Source organism: Osmia lignaria, chromosome 1, assembly GCF_051020975.1.
Source record: "Osmia lignaria lignaria isolate PbOS001 chromosome 1, iyOsmLign1, whole genome shotgun sequence".
Classification (NCBI taxonomy): domain Eukaryota; kingdom Metazoa; phylum Arthropoda; class Insecta; order Hymenoptera; family Megachilidae; genus Osmia; species Osmia lignaria.
In genome coordinates this window covers 10,402,889-10,418,732 of record NC_135032.1, presented here as the reverse complement: position 1 = coordinate 10,418,732, position 15,844 = coordinate 10,402,889, and the positions used below count along the sequence as shown (strand labels likewise).

At 36.0% G+C, this 15,844-nt stretch overlaps 3 protein-coding genes across 4 annotated transcripts in view; 2 read left to right on the top strand and 1 right to left on the bottom strand.

Moving 5' to 3' along the window:
* The window catches only part of sha (shavenoid), a 48,255-nt gene extending 40,721 nt beyond the window's left edge, over nucleotides 1-7,534 (top strand). Inside the window, exons 6-11 of the mRNA XM_034328642.2 lie at nucleotides 1,555-1,668; nucleotides 1,816-1,949; nucleotides 2,846-2,996; nucleotides 3,064-3,407; nucleotides 3,492-3,710; nucleotides 3,851-7,534. Of these exons, the coding sequence (XP_034184533.2) occupies nucleotides 1,555-1,668; nucleotides 1,816-1,949; nucleotides 2,846-2,996; nucleotides 3,064-3,407; nucleotides 3,492-3,710; nucleotides 3,851-6,514 (3,626 nt within the window). The 3' untranslated portion in view covers nucleotides 6,515-7,534. The remainder of the gene's footprint in view (nucleotides 1-1,554; nucleotides 1,669-1,815; nucleotides 1,950-2,845; nucleotides 2,997-3,063; nucleotides 3,408-3,491; nucleotides 3,711-3,850) is intronic.
* A 796-nt stretch (nucleotides 7,535-8,330) lies between these two features.
* On the bottom strand, nucleotides 8,331-12,917 carry LOC117606136 (ATP-dependent RNA helicase DHX30). 2 transcript variants are annotated; one of them, XM_034328192.2, is made up of 14 exons: nucleotides 12,787-12,917; nucleotides 12,541-12,667; nucleotides 12,311-12,440; nucleotides 12,191-12,232; nucleotides 12,044-12,113; nucleotides 11,571-11,956; nucleotides 11,320-11,495; nucleotides 10,231-11,193; nucleotides 9,811-10,152; nucleotides 9,518-9,741; nucleotides 9,245-9,443; nucleotides 8,985-9,168; nucleotides 8,713-8,801; nucleotides 8,331-8,638 (listed from the first exon to the last, which is right to left on the bottom strand). In XM_034328192.2, the coding sequence occupies exons 2-14, from the start codon at nucleotides 12,588-12,590 to the stop codon at nucleotides 8,452-8,454; spliced, it is 3,042 nt and encodes a 1,013-aa protein (XP_034184083.2). In that variant the 5' UTR covers nucleotides 12,591-12,667; nucleotides 12,787-12,917; the 3' UTR covers nucleotides 8,331-8,451. The 2 variants fall into 2 exon arrangements, with proteins under 2 accessions (XP_034184083.2, XP_076544394.1); XM_076688279.1 differs by lacking the exons at nucleotides 8,331-8,638; nucleotides 8,713-8,801; nucleotides 8,985-9,168 and having other exon boundaries at nucleotides 9,278-9,443; nucleotides 9,525-9,741.
* Nucleotides 12,918-13,603: 686 nt separating this feature from the next.
* LOC117606060 (ribophorin I) lies at nucleotides 13,604-15,726 on the top strand. Its single transcript, XM_034328044.2, has one exon. The coding sequence runs from the start codon at nucleotides 13,756-13,758 to the stop codon at nucleotides 15,580-15,582; it is 1,827 nt and encodes a 608-aa protein (XP_034183935.1). The 5' UTR covers nucleotides 13,604-13,755; the 3' UTR covers nucleotides 15,583-15,726.
* The last annotated feature ends 118 nt before the right edge of the window (nucleotides 15,727-15,844 follow it).

Genomic DNA, 15,844 nt, shown 5'->3' with positions numbered 1-15,844 from the left:
GAACACGAAGCAAAGACACTCGACAAGCAGATCCTTTACGAACTTTTCAACCGGCCTGGTTGCTCTTAGTAGGGCATCATTGTTCCTTAAGGAGAAAGCTCAAGGGAGAGTCTCGTAGATCTTTAGACTTTCCTCGACAAGTACGCACGTTTGTTGAAGACGGTACACGTGTTCCCAAAGAGAAAATGGCACGAACTCCGTGCGCATATTTACCGATCTAAGGTCGTGACACTGATCGTCCAGATTCGTCTGAATCCTTCTCTTCTAATTCCTCGATCATTTTATACTATTTACACTAATCTCAAAACAAAAAAATGAAAAATAATTTACCATTTCCAAAATATTTCATTCTTTTTCTAATTTCCTATTTGCCTTCAAACCTTTTCATTTTTATTTGTCCAAAAATTCTATTATTATTGATCCATTAATATCAGTTAAAGCTTGGTATACCCTATAGAACTTTCTTCAATATTTTTTTTCAAACAACCTTTACTTATTTGGCGTTTCATCTTGATTCCATTCTAACTCGACCGCAGTCTAAGACACGTTCCCTAAAGAGAGAAGAAACTTGTAACGTTGCCACTAACTCCTGTGTTCCTCTTCTCGTCTCTAGTAAAAATGCAAGAAAGAAATGCATCAAGGTTAATCCTCGCTTTGCTACAGAAATTCCTAGTGGTTACAAGGAATTTTCACGAAGGTACATTCGTCTGTAGGTAACGAGGAGATTGTGGTTAACCAGTAGTTTTTTCCCCTTTCAACACTCGACTCCTAGAAATTGCGGCTGGTGTATCTAATTTACTCTTCGCGTGATTCTAATGGATATCTTGTCAGAAACTTAATCTTTACCTAATAAGTACGATGCATGTAAATAATCTTAAAGCTGTTTAGCGAGTTTGACACGATGTTATTGAATTATTGCATTTCTTCTTAGTTTTCATAATCCTTTAGGGGGTTTCTTTAATTACAATTAATTTTCTTCGAGTAAATTCCACGTTCGACAGTTTCTGGACATCGAGCGTGTCCGAAGCGAGGTAAAACATACCGTTTAATTTTTAACATCTGCTACCAAGGAAGAGGAGGAAAGTCGCTCGTTAAAATGTTAATAGCCCCGGTCGAATTCGTTCGGATCGTCCGCGAAATTTACCGCGAATAATTTGATGCCTAATCAAACCGGTCTTAGAATGCTCCACGTCGTTGTTCTTTCGACGAAATAACTGCACGTCAACAACGTAAACTGTATTCATTTTTGATCTCGAAAAATTCAGTTAAAAAAATTCAATTCTTTCAACACTCATAGGTGACATTAGAAAAATATTAGCTTCCACTTCGAGGACAATTTTTCGAAGAAATACCGACACGTTTCAATCTCTTTCTCGGGGTATACGTTCATGGTCCATTAAACTTTCGTGCGGTGCATCCGGAGTTTTAATACAGAACTTTGTAAATCGCACCGCGTTCAGATCACCGTAGATGATATCCGAGCGAAAATTGCAAGCTGCCTCCTGCATACACATGAAATCATCAGAATTAATTTTTAGGTTTAATTTTTCGCAGAGTGCAATGTGGCTGGGTTCATCAGCGGCGTCGGTCAAATTGAAAAGGTGCCGTACGTGTTTCTACCCCAACGGGGACAGATAATCTACCCTCACGCGGAAATTCGATTCGAAGGTAATTTCTATCGCAATAATAGCAGAATTTGGAATTTGAAAATTAACACTTTAATTACTGCTGTCGTTAAGATCGCCCTCGAGTTATCATGAATTTGTGTTAAATTTTTAATTGATATATCATAAGAGAAATTGTATTTGAACGAAGGTGTAACGACACCGGTCTGCGGAATAACCGGTGCCCAGCAATTAGGAAGAGCAGGATGGTCGGAGCTGAGGAACCTTTCGGACACCGAGCCACCCTTCAGACTGTTCCGCGACGAGGGCAGGACGTTTCTACAGGTTCGTCACGTTAATTGATACAAAATTATTTATTATGCTGTTAGAAATTAATGTCGCAATCGGAGCTGTCGAATTATTAGAAATTTTGAATGGAACGAAGGGTTGGAAACTGATGCTGAGGATGATTCCGGTTCGCGAGCCACTTTCTGATCACCGTTATGTTGAGTCACCGTTATGGAGATAATTGTTTCAGAAAAATTCTTTTGGAATGATCGTTTTCTTCTGCGGAAGCTTTAAAAGAAGAAAACAGGACTTACAGTGTTGACAGTGGTCTCTGTAAAAGGTTGATAATTTTACTAGAACTATGTATACGTTGATTGGTAATTAATTAATTAACTGGTAAGGTGGTTTTTAAGGAACAATGAAATTTGTAAACAAATGTTTATTTAATTTTCTTTGGTAGAATATTTTTAACTTGTACAGTTTATTATGTTTCTATCAAATAATTAGTTGAATACGAATAATTTAGTATGTCGGACTCCATCACTGTCAGGTGCTTCAGAAACGAAGAAAAATTAACATAGCTAAATTTAATGAACTGTATCAAAAGTGGCACACTTGTAACATTACTCCTTTCCTTTATGACTAATCAAAGACTTGGATTTTTAAATGAAATGCAAACTGGAAGAGTACAACCGTAATTTCACGAGAAACAGTTTATCCGAGGTAAATGAACGAAATATTGCATCCCCGTTCGATAATTACTTATAAAAAGCTTGATGCAAGGCTATAATAAGAAGGATCCTGCTCGTGAATGCGACGTTATTTTAAAATTTCATGCTCCTTAAAAGAAATAAGGGAAACCTGGTACTGTAACAAAATTTCGTTTCAATAGCCATCGATTCCACGTTCGAAATGAATTCCTAAAATTAATTATTTATGAAATTCTGTTTCAGTGGATCGGCGAAACGGGATTAAGAGAGGCGGCGGAGGGTCGGGTGGTGACAGCGAAACTCGTCTGCAGAGATGCATCGCCGAAATCAAAGCTTCCTGGTGTTTTCACACCATGCGTGGCTTTCAGAGTGGCTGGATCACCGTCGAAAAACAGTAGGCATCGTCCGTTCCCTTCTGATACTTTTTTAAATTCCTTCCTTAAAAATGTCATTTCATTTAGACGTTCGAGAAGTGACGTTCTCCTCGACGACCCAGCTCTCCCAGGGACTCTCCGCCACCGAATACACAGCCATAGGTCTGTCCTCGGTGATTTTGGCGTTGATCTATGTCGCCAGCGTGTCTTTGTACCTTCACAGTAAAAAGGCGAAGAGAAAGATCGTGGAGGAACCGGAGATCAGCTTGTCGCACGGTAGGGAAGTAAGCGGATTAGTGAAGAACAACCCATTGCTCGCTGCTTCCAGACACTTTGAAAGCGATACAAACAGCGGTCTCACGGAAAGCGATGTGGGCGACGAACTTCCGCCAAGCGACGGTGAACATGGCTTCGAAAACGTCCGTACAAATGTGCGTAGAATCGAACAACTTGCGGTTAAAATTTTCAACTTTATTTTAAGAACGTAGAAAAACAAGGATGTGGATTGTGAACAGGTAACATCGGCTATCGTTCATCCTCATTGTGTCTATCTGGACCAATCGGAGGCCTGCTTCGGATCCGGAACGATCTTAGGTGAGAGGATTCCGGAAGAGGATGTACGAGTCGTGGAGACCGCAGACAATCCCCATCAGCAAGATGCTCCTGTGCTACCCGGTGCTCAAAGAAGAAAATTGTATTTCAACCCCGCCTATTTTGACAGGCAATTGCTACTCGTAAGTGAAGGTTTTATCGGTAGGTTTTAAGGTAGATCAACTGGCAATTCAATTTTACTATTCATTTAAGTACCGCCATGTTTGATCTTCGTCTGCTGATAATTTCGAGGTAATTTAAAGACAGCCGGGAATTTTTCTAGGCTCCCCCTCCAGCAGCCATCGAGTTCCTTCTCAAAATCCGGGAGGTCATCTCTATCGCGAAGCACAAGATGGCCGCCAAGAGGTTCGTTCCTACCCTTGTCAGTATTCCGGAAGAGGAAGGCAGCCAGGAGCAATGCGATACCAAGGGCCAGCATCATCAATCCGCTTCGAACTCGGCGCAAGAGTCGATCGCGAGATCACGGAAGTCTCAACGATGCACAGGGTGCCCCGGTTGCACGGACTACCTGCGTGGCACGCCCGCGTTTCCGGAAGTCGATCAAGCCAATCCTGGTGAGAGCAAAGTCCGAGCCTGGCTAGAAGACGTGCGATTAACTCCTCAGCGTCGTTGGAAGAACTCGGATGAGTGTCAAAGGATCGTTCAAGAGAACAGTAAGAACTTCAGTAAGAACCTTGAATATCTAAAGGAACTGGCTAAACAGGACCTTGATTCAGATACGAGGAGTTTGACAAGAAAGTTTTCTTCGTGGAAAGATAATCCAACCATGGCCAGAAGCTTCCAAAACGTAGCCAGAAGTGAAATTTTAGAGACGGACGATAGATACAGTGTTTCGAAACGCTCCACCAAGTCAATGTTCGAAGAGTTCAATTATTATTCTCAAAGAAACGGGGATCCTTCGGTGGATTCAAATGGAAACAACACTATGAATGCTAAAGTGAGGAAGGCAATAGAGAACTCGTTCATCAAACAAATGGAGGAGAATTCTATTCTAGAGAGCCAGGGTATCGAGAAACAGGAGGACACAAAGGAGGAAGCAATCTCCGAGAGTAGAAATAAAGAAACCGAGAAGATGGATTCGAACGACAGCTCCTCGGTAAAACGAGGAAAGAAAGTAAACGCGAGTTCACCATCGGCGAAGGAACTGCCAGACATGATCAACGAGCTGCCTAATGCGAAAAACACGGCGAAACGCATTATGGACGCGGTGATCCGCGAGATGGTTGACGCTAAGGTACTGGAACATCATTCCAGATCAGGTACCATTACCGATTACGAGGTGGATAGTCTGGAGCGATCAAAGTCCAGCAGAAAATCATCGGTCTCACCCGAGTCTACCGATCAGTCCAGCCCTTCCTTGTCTACAGCTCTGCCGATGGACGAGGAATTAACGATGCAGAACGCGGTGATCAACACCAGAACCAGGGAAATGATGTCTAATAAACTGAACAAAGACATCGTGGAGAAGAACTATTACAACAGTCTGCCTGAACTGATCTCTTCGCAGAGATCCGAGAGTTACTCGTTGGTCAGCGAGGTGTACGTGAACGACGGCTACGACAGTCCAGCCTGCAGCGACGATTCAGGCCCGGAGATTCGTTACGAGCCTGAAAACCCAGGCCACCTGACCATCAAGGTACAGGATTCACCTGAGAACTACGTGAAGCAAGACGAATCCGAATACGAGCCCGACACTTTGGATAGGAAACCAATGAAGCTAAAGATCAACGACGACGTTAACTACGAGAAGGACGTTCCTGAAGAGATCTACGTGGACTCTTTGGAGAGGCCAGCCCAGATACTGCTCAAGAGCAAGGGTAGCTTTCGTGATCAGGACTCGAACAGAAGCAACACACCCCTGCAACGTGGGTACGGTAGCCTCCGAGAGATCTACGAAGCCAGACTGAGATCAAACATCAGGGATTGCAACCTGTCGAATAGTACCAGGTCGTTGAATGGACACGTGGATGATGTATCGTGGAAAAGGTGCAAGTACCTGACCCCTGATAGCAGACAGCTGAAGCGACAGAGACAACCGAGTAATCAACCGGACGTGGTGCCATTACCCCCGACAGAGGATATCTATCAGCACCCAAAGCCCCCGCGTCGCGTGAAAGACGCCCCCTGCCCTGTGTCAAAAAACGGTTGGGACAGGAGTCCTGCCGAAGCGGGTGACCCTACGACCAGCAACGGTGCTCCTGTCCGTAGCGACAATCTAGACGTAGGGACCACTGGTCCTCCTTGCTGTTGCAAGCCTCGAATGTCCGAGGAGTCAATAGCCAGGTGTAGACACCAGGTAGGTACGCATTCCAGGAACAATTCCGTGAAAGAAAAATCGAAGACGAACTTCTCCTCCTGGGGCAACGCTCGGTGCTGTCAGAAGGAGATGAAGAAGCTCCTGGATCAGTGTCATCATGTACTGGGTACGAAGGGGGAGAAATCTAGGCAGGACTATCAGAAAGAGGCTCATACTTGCAAAAGGCACTCGAGAAGCTACGAATCTATTAACTCTACTAATCATACTTTTGGTTGTCAACCATCCAGAATCAAAGTGGAGGACAGTGGGTATCTGAGCAGCACGGATAGCAATGGATCCCATAAGCAATTACTCAGACACGAAGTGAGCAGTGTCTCTGAAACTGACGAAACAGAGTCTGTCTGTGATGGAGCTAGCGAGAGTGGAGCTGAGAGCGTTGGTACCGACAGTGTATTCTTTGGAAATTTTCGTAGACTCGCTGACAATTCTAATTTTTCCAATATTATTGATCCGAGTATTGATGTTAATGAGAAGAATATGTATCTTCAATCGTTTGCCATCAGAAATGATGTTGGGGGTTCAGAGAGGACCAACTTTAGCACTAGTGATAGCGAGACTGAGAGCTTCATCACTGTTCTCCCACCCTGCAGAGCTGGGGATGCGATTTGATAATTTAATGAGGATTAAATTAAATTAAGAAAAGAAGAATGGAGAATTCTTCTTTTGCCATGGAGAGTTTGTAAATTTATTGAAGAAATATCATAACGTTAATGGATTAGTAAGTATTTATTTGAAAGTTAAATTTTCTTCTTTTTTCTGAAACAGGGAGACGAAGTTCACTATTTAACAGTATTAAATACGTTTAAAATCAAAATCTAGTTGCCATCAGGGTAGAGACTTTAGAAAATGGCAACAAGTATTTCCTTTCTATACACGTATTTAGTATTGTTTAAGTCCACGGCCAGTATACTGCTTCTTCCTTTTTAGAAATCGTAAGCAAAGGATTTTATTCATTCTTACTGTTGATAATTTAATGAAATATCAAACGCGATGCGTTTAGGGGTTCGTCAAACGGGTAAAATAAATTAAAGTTAACTTGAGGAGAGTATAGAAATGCTATTAAAAAAAAAGTTTATATATTATTAGTTTACTTGAGTTAGGTATCAGAATTCTAATATATTTATGATACTATATAATCGTTAAATATTGTATTTTTTTAAATCAACAAGAATAATTTAAATAATTAATAGAAATCATATAAAGATTATGGTCTGCAATGTTTATAAACTGCCATTGTAAGATTTAATTTAATGATAGTGGCCGGAGGTGTGCAATATTATTTTTTAATGGGAAGATTATGAATATATGATCAATAAATAATAACAGAACGTTATTGCTAGTCGATGGGAAAGAAGAAGTTATTAAACACTATTGTTTTAGATTTTAGCAAATTATTTTTAAATGCAGGAAATCCTTTAGAAAAATTGAAATTCTTCCAAATTTTATTCTGGAAGATTACCCTTCACAGATTTATTCAATTATTATATTATTACATATTCTTAAAATACTGTTACTCAATTTATCACAAACATGAATGATATCTTGCCAAAACGGTATTAATAATTTACAACTATTTTTTTACTACAATACATGTGTTATTGTTATAACTTTTCCTAAACATTAAGAAGAAAACGATATTTTCCTTTAAAGCTACTCATTAACATTTCACTGTATATACATATATATAGATTAGTATAATTTTGTTATTTTTCTTGTTGCAATATAAGATATAGTTAATTGTATTCATTATCAATGATACAGATTTTATTTATATATATTTTATATTAACTTTAAATATATCCTAATATATTCTATTGTTATCGCGTTAATTTAATATATGAATATACGTGAAAATGAAAAGCAATTGTTAAAGAAACAGAAACCGTCCTCTAACAGTTCTTATATTTTAGATTCAATGTTTTTCATATTTCTTTATATTTATATCAGAAGCGCACGCTTCAATGTACCTGCCAAATGTATATACAAAATAGATTTTAATATATTGAACGAAATAGCGATAGTAGTAGGTATACTTTATAAATCGTTAAAAAAGGGAATATTATTCTATCGTTACGAGTAAGTATTATAAAGAAAGATTTGTTTAAAATTAATGTATGCATTTCCAGACAAAAGTATGGGGCCACCTCTCGACAAAGACTCAAAGTCTGATTTTAAAAAAATATGTAATAAAAGGTGTCCGTAAATAATTCCATCGTCTCACTTTTTTAATGTGTTCCATTTTTGTATGATTTTTTTTAATCAATACACGTTTTAAAAATGATACTGGAATTTCTATCTATCGGTAAACAGTAAAATGTATGAAATAAAAAATTGTCTTTTCCATTAAAATTTTGAGAAATCAGAAACTATTAGATAACCGAAAGGAAAACTGTGGGAAAAATGAAATAATCTTACTGCATATAAACAAATTTCTTATATTTAAAAGTGCCTTTTACATTTATAAATATACATCATTTATATCAATTTTAAGTTACAGAAAGTATTGTCTAATAACAATTTACAATTACTGTTAATACATACTATAATTAATTAGTACAATCGATATCAGTCGCTGCTTCCTGCAGCATATTTGCAATGAAATCAATCAGTTCCTTTTTATAAGATTTAACCATTATTAAATTATCCTGATTAAGATCTCCTCCTTCATTATCAATTATGTAGTTTACTACCTTCCATAATATATCTCGTAAACTCAGTAATAATTCCGCCGTTCTGAAAAAAGACAATGATACGTGAAATAAGCTTTAGAAACGCAACATGCAGAAAGTAAATATAAAAATACGAACTCTTTGTCACTACAGAACTTTACATTCTCTATATTATTTATGCGAATAACGACTTCGTTCGTCCGAGTAAAAGGAAGGCTTGCTTTTCTCTGCAAACGAATAATATTTAACATATTTTTTTGCTGAAAAAACACACGTAGCATGTCACTTATTATTTATCGCGTTCATAGAACCGACATGCTATACAGCTCATTTGTTCGGTGTAAGAAAAATACTTTTAATTTTTAGGGAAAGAGGTTAAACATATATTGACTTGAGCACGAAGAGCGTACCTCCCAGCATCGAACGTCATTATGGCTAAATAACAAAACCGATAGGGGTGTCAGCATGCTTGTTTCAAAAACTGTATGTCCCCTAGCAAATTTCATCTTTCTAACATAGGTCAAAATATTACTGGGCCAGTTTTGCTTCTTATAGTTTACACTTGTACTTGTAAGTACAACCGATCGACCATCCCTACAAAAGAATGAAGTAGGTATATAAACCAATATCGTTTTCTGTTTATTAATAATTCTTGTAAATATATACAGACTCAGATGTGAATGATTCTTTTTTGACGAAAAACCGTCTTCTAAATCCATAGGCTGATCTCTTTAGTACGTAATTTGTAGCGGCAAATAATGTTGCTCGAATTAGTTCATTATTATCGCAACACGTATTTGCGAATTCGGTATTAGATGACTGAAGCATCCCGCTGGATTTAAGTTCAGTCATATGCAATGCATAGAGCTCTACAAATAAACTTACAGTTGATTCAAATATCAAAGCAAATACTGTTATGTTCAAAAATAGTTTACAAACTTACTCTTTACCATATGAAAGAAGGAAGGAATATAAATATCGCCAGGTTCTTCGTTACACGATTTCCAATAATCAAAATATTTTATCATAGCGATGTGATCGCTCGTTTTATGAAATTCTAATTTGTTGGTTTTAACAGCTGATTTTTCATTTGACCCTTCGCTCAATGAAAGGACACTACTTTCGCCCAATGGTAAAGAAGTTAATAACAATATCGGTCTTAAACACCTAAACAGTGAAAAATAATTGTTTAGAATAATACCTATAACTTGATAGAAATGAATATGTATTACTTACTGGAAAACACAGGACAAGATTATTGCTTTACTTAGTCTAGGATCCAATGAAAAATGCGATACACGCTTTCCTAAGCTTGTAAGGTTTTCATTGTCATCAAGAATACCAAGCTTTTTTAGATTATCTCGAGCATGAAATAGCGTTTCAAAATCAGGTACATTAAGCATACTATCAAAAAAATCAAATATATTTTCATTACTAAGTTTTCTACTAATAATAATTGCTTCCTCCAATGGTGTTCTAAGTATTTCTGGTTCTGGATGTAAGTCTAATGAATCGTACTCTTCTTTTGTAATTAAATGATAACTTTCACCGGGTCCAACGCGTCCGGCTCTTCCTTTCCTAAATATTTATGAAAACACCCTTTATATTTCCTTTCTTTTTCGATATAAAAACACGATGCTTTTATGTAAAAGTTACCTTTGATGAAGATTTGATTTTGATATCAAATTGGCTTGCAATACGGGTACAGAATCACCTTTATACCATTTCTTTTCTTTCTTAATAGCAGAATCTATAACATAACTAATGTCTTTAATAGTAATGCTACTTTCCGCAACATCTGTAGCTAAAATAATTTTTCCACTAACTGGTTCAAAAGCCTTTTGTTGAATCTCAAATGGCACTTTCGAATGAAGCGGCAATATTAATAAATTTATGTTTCTTTCTTTAAGTAACTTGTGTACATGTTTAATTTCTTGCCAACCTGGAAGAAAACATAAAATATTTCCAGGCGGTTTATTTCTAGTAATCCATTGCACTAGTTCCACTATTTTGTCAAAAGGAACTTCAGTTCTCTGTCGTTCGTCGTTGTTTTTAAAAATCTCGATATCTTCCTTAAAGTACGTTTTTACTGGATATGTTCTTCCAGGAATATCAATGACTTCACAGGAAAAGTATTGTTTGAATAAATTCACATCTATAGTTGCAGACATAAGTATAAGTTTTATAGATGGATTATTCTTCAATATATCTTTAAGTAATTTTAGTAACACGTCAGATTGTAGGCTTCTCTCATGAACTTCATCCATAATTACATGTGATATTCCTTTTAAAGTAGGATTCGTTTCTAATACTCGTAATAATACGCCGGTTGTATAAAACACAATTGAACCAGGCAGTTGTGGCAGTTTATTATCAAATCGTACGTGATAGCCAACTATATCACCAACACGTTCATATCTTTCCGATGCAACCCGATCAGCTAAAGAAATTGCTGCAACTTTACGAGGTTGAGACACAATTATATTACATTCATTTGCTTTATTTTGTTCTGTATATGCATCCATAATGAACTGTGGGATTTGAGTACTTTTTCCACAACCAGTGTCTCCCTTAATTAATACTACCTGATTATGTTGTAAAGAATTAAGTATTTCTTCTCTAAAGAAAAAAATTACTCTATTTTGGTAAATTAAAAATAACTATGAAACATTTTAGTAAAGTATACATACATGTAATCAGTACTTTAATCATTTTTTTTTTTGTTTCGTATTTACGTATACATACCTATAATCGTGAATAGGTAATTTGGTGATTTTATCTTTCCTTTCTTTCAGCATTTTTGTTAATGTAGCATTAAATTCTGCAGAAACACTTGACGATACTTTAATTGTTGATACTTCCTCTAGGTCCGGATTTTCAATATCAATACCAGGTGATTTGGTTATTACTGATTTTATATCCTACAAATAATTGTTATATGTAATAGACATAATTATAAGCATTAAATATACATTTGTACTATTTATAAACCCTACATCTTCAAATGTTTTAATTAAAACTTTTATTTCATTTTTTAGTTCTGACTCAATATTTATTGGAATAGGATTTGTAGATTCCAAAAGAAGTTCCTTCAATTGTTTGGTACTATATAGTACTGGCCTTTGTTCTTTTATGTAATTATTTTCATACAACCACTGTAAACATTTCAGTGCTGCATTATGTCCAGCTTGTTTCTTCTTGGATGCGTCAGACGCAAAAATCATGTTACGAGGCCATGTAATAGTAATATGACACATATTCGTGTTACCATTATCTTTGTATGAGACTGTTATACAGTTCTTCTGAAATTCATTATCCACAATGGTATAAATATTCATGAGACTGGATAATGGATGTGGATGTAATTTTTTAATGTCTGAAACTTATAACAAAAGAATATTTAATGAATGATTGCATTGCATATTTTATTTATCATTCAGTAAAATATATTAATTTTTTATCATCTTACTATAGTTACTACTTAGTGATTTTCTTGAACTCTCAAAATGTAATATATTCGAATCAGAATCTTCATATTTCTGCAACATTAATAATATCTCTGAAGTAGCATTTAACTTTCTAATTGTATAATGTTTTTATTATGATAAACATTTACCTGTTCATACTGATTTACTTTTTTATTGTCACACTTATTTATCTGCAAAAATGAAAATAATTACAGTATGTTTAAAAAATTTCAAAAATGTAGAATATATCCATATTTATATCATCTTACTTCACCAAATTTATCTGGATCTACATCTGCTTTTGATTGTCCATTAAAGACAGAATACATTGCTTTCTGATGTTTATGAAACTCTTTAATATGTGATCTACATATTTGTTTCATACTTAATGATACCAAGCTGTTAATATAAAAATATGTTACTTTTAATTACCTATTCTAAAACTTAGACTACTTAATAATCTTATAATACATCTTTTGGAAATACGTGTATTACTTACAAACTATTAATTGTCATTCTCGAGCTAGATGTTATTTGAGATAAAAACATTTTTCTAAATTCAATAATAACTGCTTCATAAACTAGAATTCTTTGGTGACCTATATATCCAAAAAATATTACATATCCTGCAACACAAGGGTTAAAACATGAAAGATTAATTATTAAAAAGTAAACCTATAATATTTATATTATACACTTTAGTGAAAATGAATAATTAAATATACACATATATGTATATACATACAATATTTATTTTCGGTCTTTTTTTACATCAACATTACGTTTTTATATATTTATTTTACTCAATTTCTAACATGCAAACGTGCATTATGATTACCGACATGGAAAAAAATTGGGGTCCCTGACACCCCGGAGGCCATATTGTCGATATGCAGTCATCCGTGCTTCGGGGTCCCTGACACCCCGGATGCCGCAATATCGGTATGTAAATTGTATCACCGTTACTTTGGGGTCCCTGACACCCCATATGATATCAGGTCGGTATGCAGAAAGCGCCACTGATGCATTGGGGTCCCTGACACCCCGGATGCGGCAATGTCGGTATGTAAATTATATCATTGGTATTTCGGGGTCCCTGACACCCCAGATGATATTGAGTTGGTATACAGAGAGCGTCGTCGATGCATTGGGGTTCCTGACACCCCGAAAGCCGTGATATCGATATGCAGAGAGAGTCATTGGTGTTTCGAGGTCCCTGACACCCCAATATGACATCAGGTCGGTATATCCCCCTGTGGCTCGGGGGGCTTAGAATACGGCCACGGTATCTCCTGCCTGTCGTAAGAGGCGACTAAAAGGGGACACACATACAGACTCAAGTATAGAAAGAGTGCGAGATTTAAAAGTATGGACCAGTATGACTGGAATTAAAAGTACGCCACCCTCAATAAAGGGAAACTCAGTCAAATCAAATCAGGTCGGTATACAGAGAGCGCCACTGATGCATCGGGGTCCCTGACACCCCAATGCCATAATGTCGGTATGCAAAGAGTGTTGCCCGTATTTCGGGGTCTCTAACACCCCGAGATGATATATCGGTATGCAGAGAGAGTCACCGGCACTTCGAGGTCCCTTTCTATATCACATGTGATTAAATGAACGCCACGTCTATAACGTGCTGCTTGTAACTCATTTGCCGGTTTGACAAAAGTGTTAAATAACTATAAGGCTCAAGTAATTTATAGAACAAAGAATGATTGACCGGAGTATAAACACATTAATATGGAATATCGGATTGTTGTTTGGATTAATTATTCTAGTTTCTGGCTCGGGTGATACTATCGATCCTGATCTGAGTTTTAAAAACGTGGAAAAACATATCGATTTACAATCACAATTAACAAAAATTACTGCCAGACTTGTATTAGAAAATGGAAGCAAAGATCGTCATATACGAAATTTCCTTTTTGCATTGGAACCTAAGCAAAAAGAGAGTCTCAGTTACATAGCAGCTTACAGAGAACCTGTGCGAGTTGAATTAAAGTTGACTGAAATAAAGGTAAATGCACATCCAGATAAAACTTTTTATCAAATTGAATTGAAGGACCCACTTTCTCCTGGGAGAACTATGTCTGTGGAAATTGAATGGATATTAACACATGAACTTATACCTCATCCTAAGGAGATTACGCAAAAGGAAAAGCAATTAGTAAAATATATAGGAAATATTTATCTTTATTCACCGTACAGTATAACAAAACAGACAACCACTGTGTCTTTACCATCACGTAATATGGAAAATTATACTAAATTTAAACCTGTTTCACAAAGTGATTCTGTAATTACATATGGCCCATATGAAAAGCTTCCATCATTTTCTTATGAAGAATTAAACATACATTTTGAAAACAATAATAAATTCTTGACTGTTACCAGACTTGAAAGGAGTATTGAAATATCGCATTGGGGTAACATAGCTGTAGAAGAACATATTGATTTGTTACACACTGGTGCATTATTGAAAGGTTCATTTTCGCGTTATGAATTTGCCAGAGAATCAAAATCAGGCCAGGCTAGTATTCAAAGTTTTGATACTATTTTACCTGCTGCTGCATCTGACATTTATTATAGAGATGAAATTGGAAACATTTCAACATCGCATACACGTATAAAAAAAGACTCGGTGGAATTAAATCTTCGTCCGAGATTTCCACTTTTTGGTGGTTGGAAGACTAAATATATTGTAGGATATAATGTTCCTAGTTACGAATATCTATTTCATGCTGGTGATCAGTATACTCTAGAAATGAGATTGTTAGACCATGTATTCGATGATATGATAGTAGATGAATTAATTGTAAAAATTATTTTACCAGAAGGTTCAACCAACATTGAATTGTCCCTTCCATATTCTGCAACACGTTTGCCGGATTCTCTTCATTATACATATTTAGACACCACTGGTCGCCCAGTGATTTCTGTTACAAAGAAAAACTTGGTTGAAAATCATATTCAAAATTTCAAACTGAAATATAAATTTCCACGTATATTGATGCTACAAGAACCGTTGCTTGTAGCAGCAGCATTATACTTATTGTTTTTGTTAGTAATTACTTATGTAAGACTTGATTTTTCTATTGATAAAGATGAGATTTCAGAAAGTAAGTTAAGAATTGCTGGGCAATGTGAAAAAATCTTAGCCGCACAAGATCGTCGAGTAACGTCTTACAACGAATTGGATGATCAACTGGCATATTTGAAAGCAAATAAGGATGCTAATGCATTCTTATCTGTTGTAAAAGGTATTAATCAAGAATATAAAAGTGCAACCAGTGCTATTAACGAAATTTCACAGCGCTTGAAAGGAGAATCTGGAGACATATATGATCGTGTTCAAGAATTACAAAAATATGATAGAACATTAAAAGAGCTTTACAATCAGCAACAAGCATTGTATGTGGATAAATTAGTACCAGGTAAAATCGGGCGTCAGCAATTTGTCGAAGCAGAAGCGGTCATTACTAAAAAGAAGGAAGAATGTGTTGAAAAAATAAACTCTATTGTAAAATCTTTACAATAATGAAATTCATGCTTATACTTTCTTACAAGAAATGTTTGAAAGTAAATGACTTAATAAAAAATAGTTTAAACAATAATATAAATATGTTTAAATATTAGATGTTAAATTAGAACACCCTTCCTACATGATAAGTTAAGATTTGTAATAAAAAAACTGATTTGTAATAAATAAAGACGTGTAAATTGTTTACCTCAAATTTTTTATTTTATAATAACAATTTATGTACAGAATATAAAAAATAAGAAAGATATAATTCATTACA

Coding starts and splice junctions, on each gene's coding strand:
- LOC117606136 (XM_034328192.2), bottom strand. CDS start 12,590: ATGTTTTTATCTCAAATAACATCTAGCTCGAGAATGACAATTAATAGT. Junction 11,957..12,043: donor ATCACTAAGTAGTAACTATA/GTAAGATGATAA, acceptor TTTTGTTATAAG/TTTCAGACATTAAAAAATTA. Junction 8,639..8,712: donor AAGTTCTGTAGTGACAAAGA/GTTCGTATTTTT, acceptor GTCTTTTTTCAG/AACGGCGGAATTATTACTGA.
- LOC117606060 (XM_034328044.2), top strand. CDS start 13,756: ATGATTGACCGGAGTATAAACACATTAATATGGAATATCGGATTGTTG.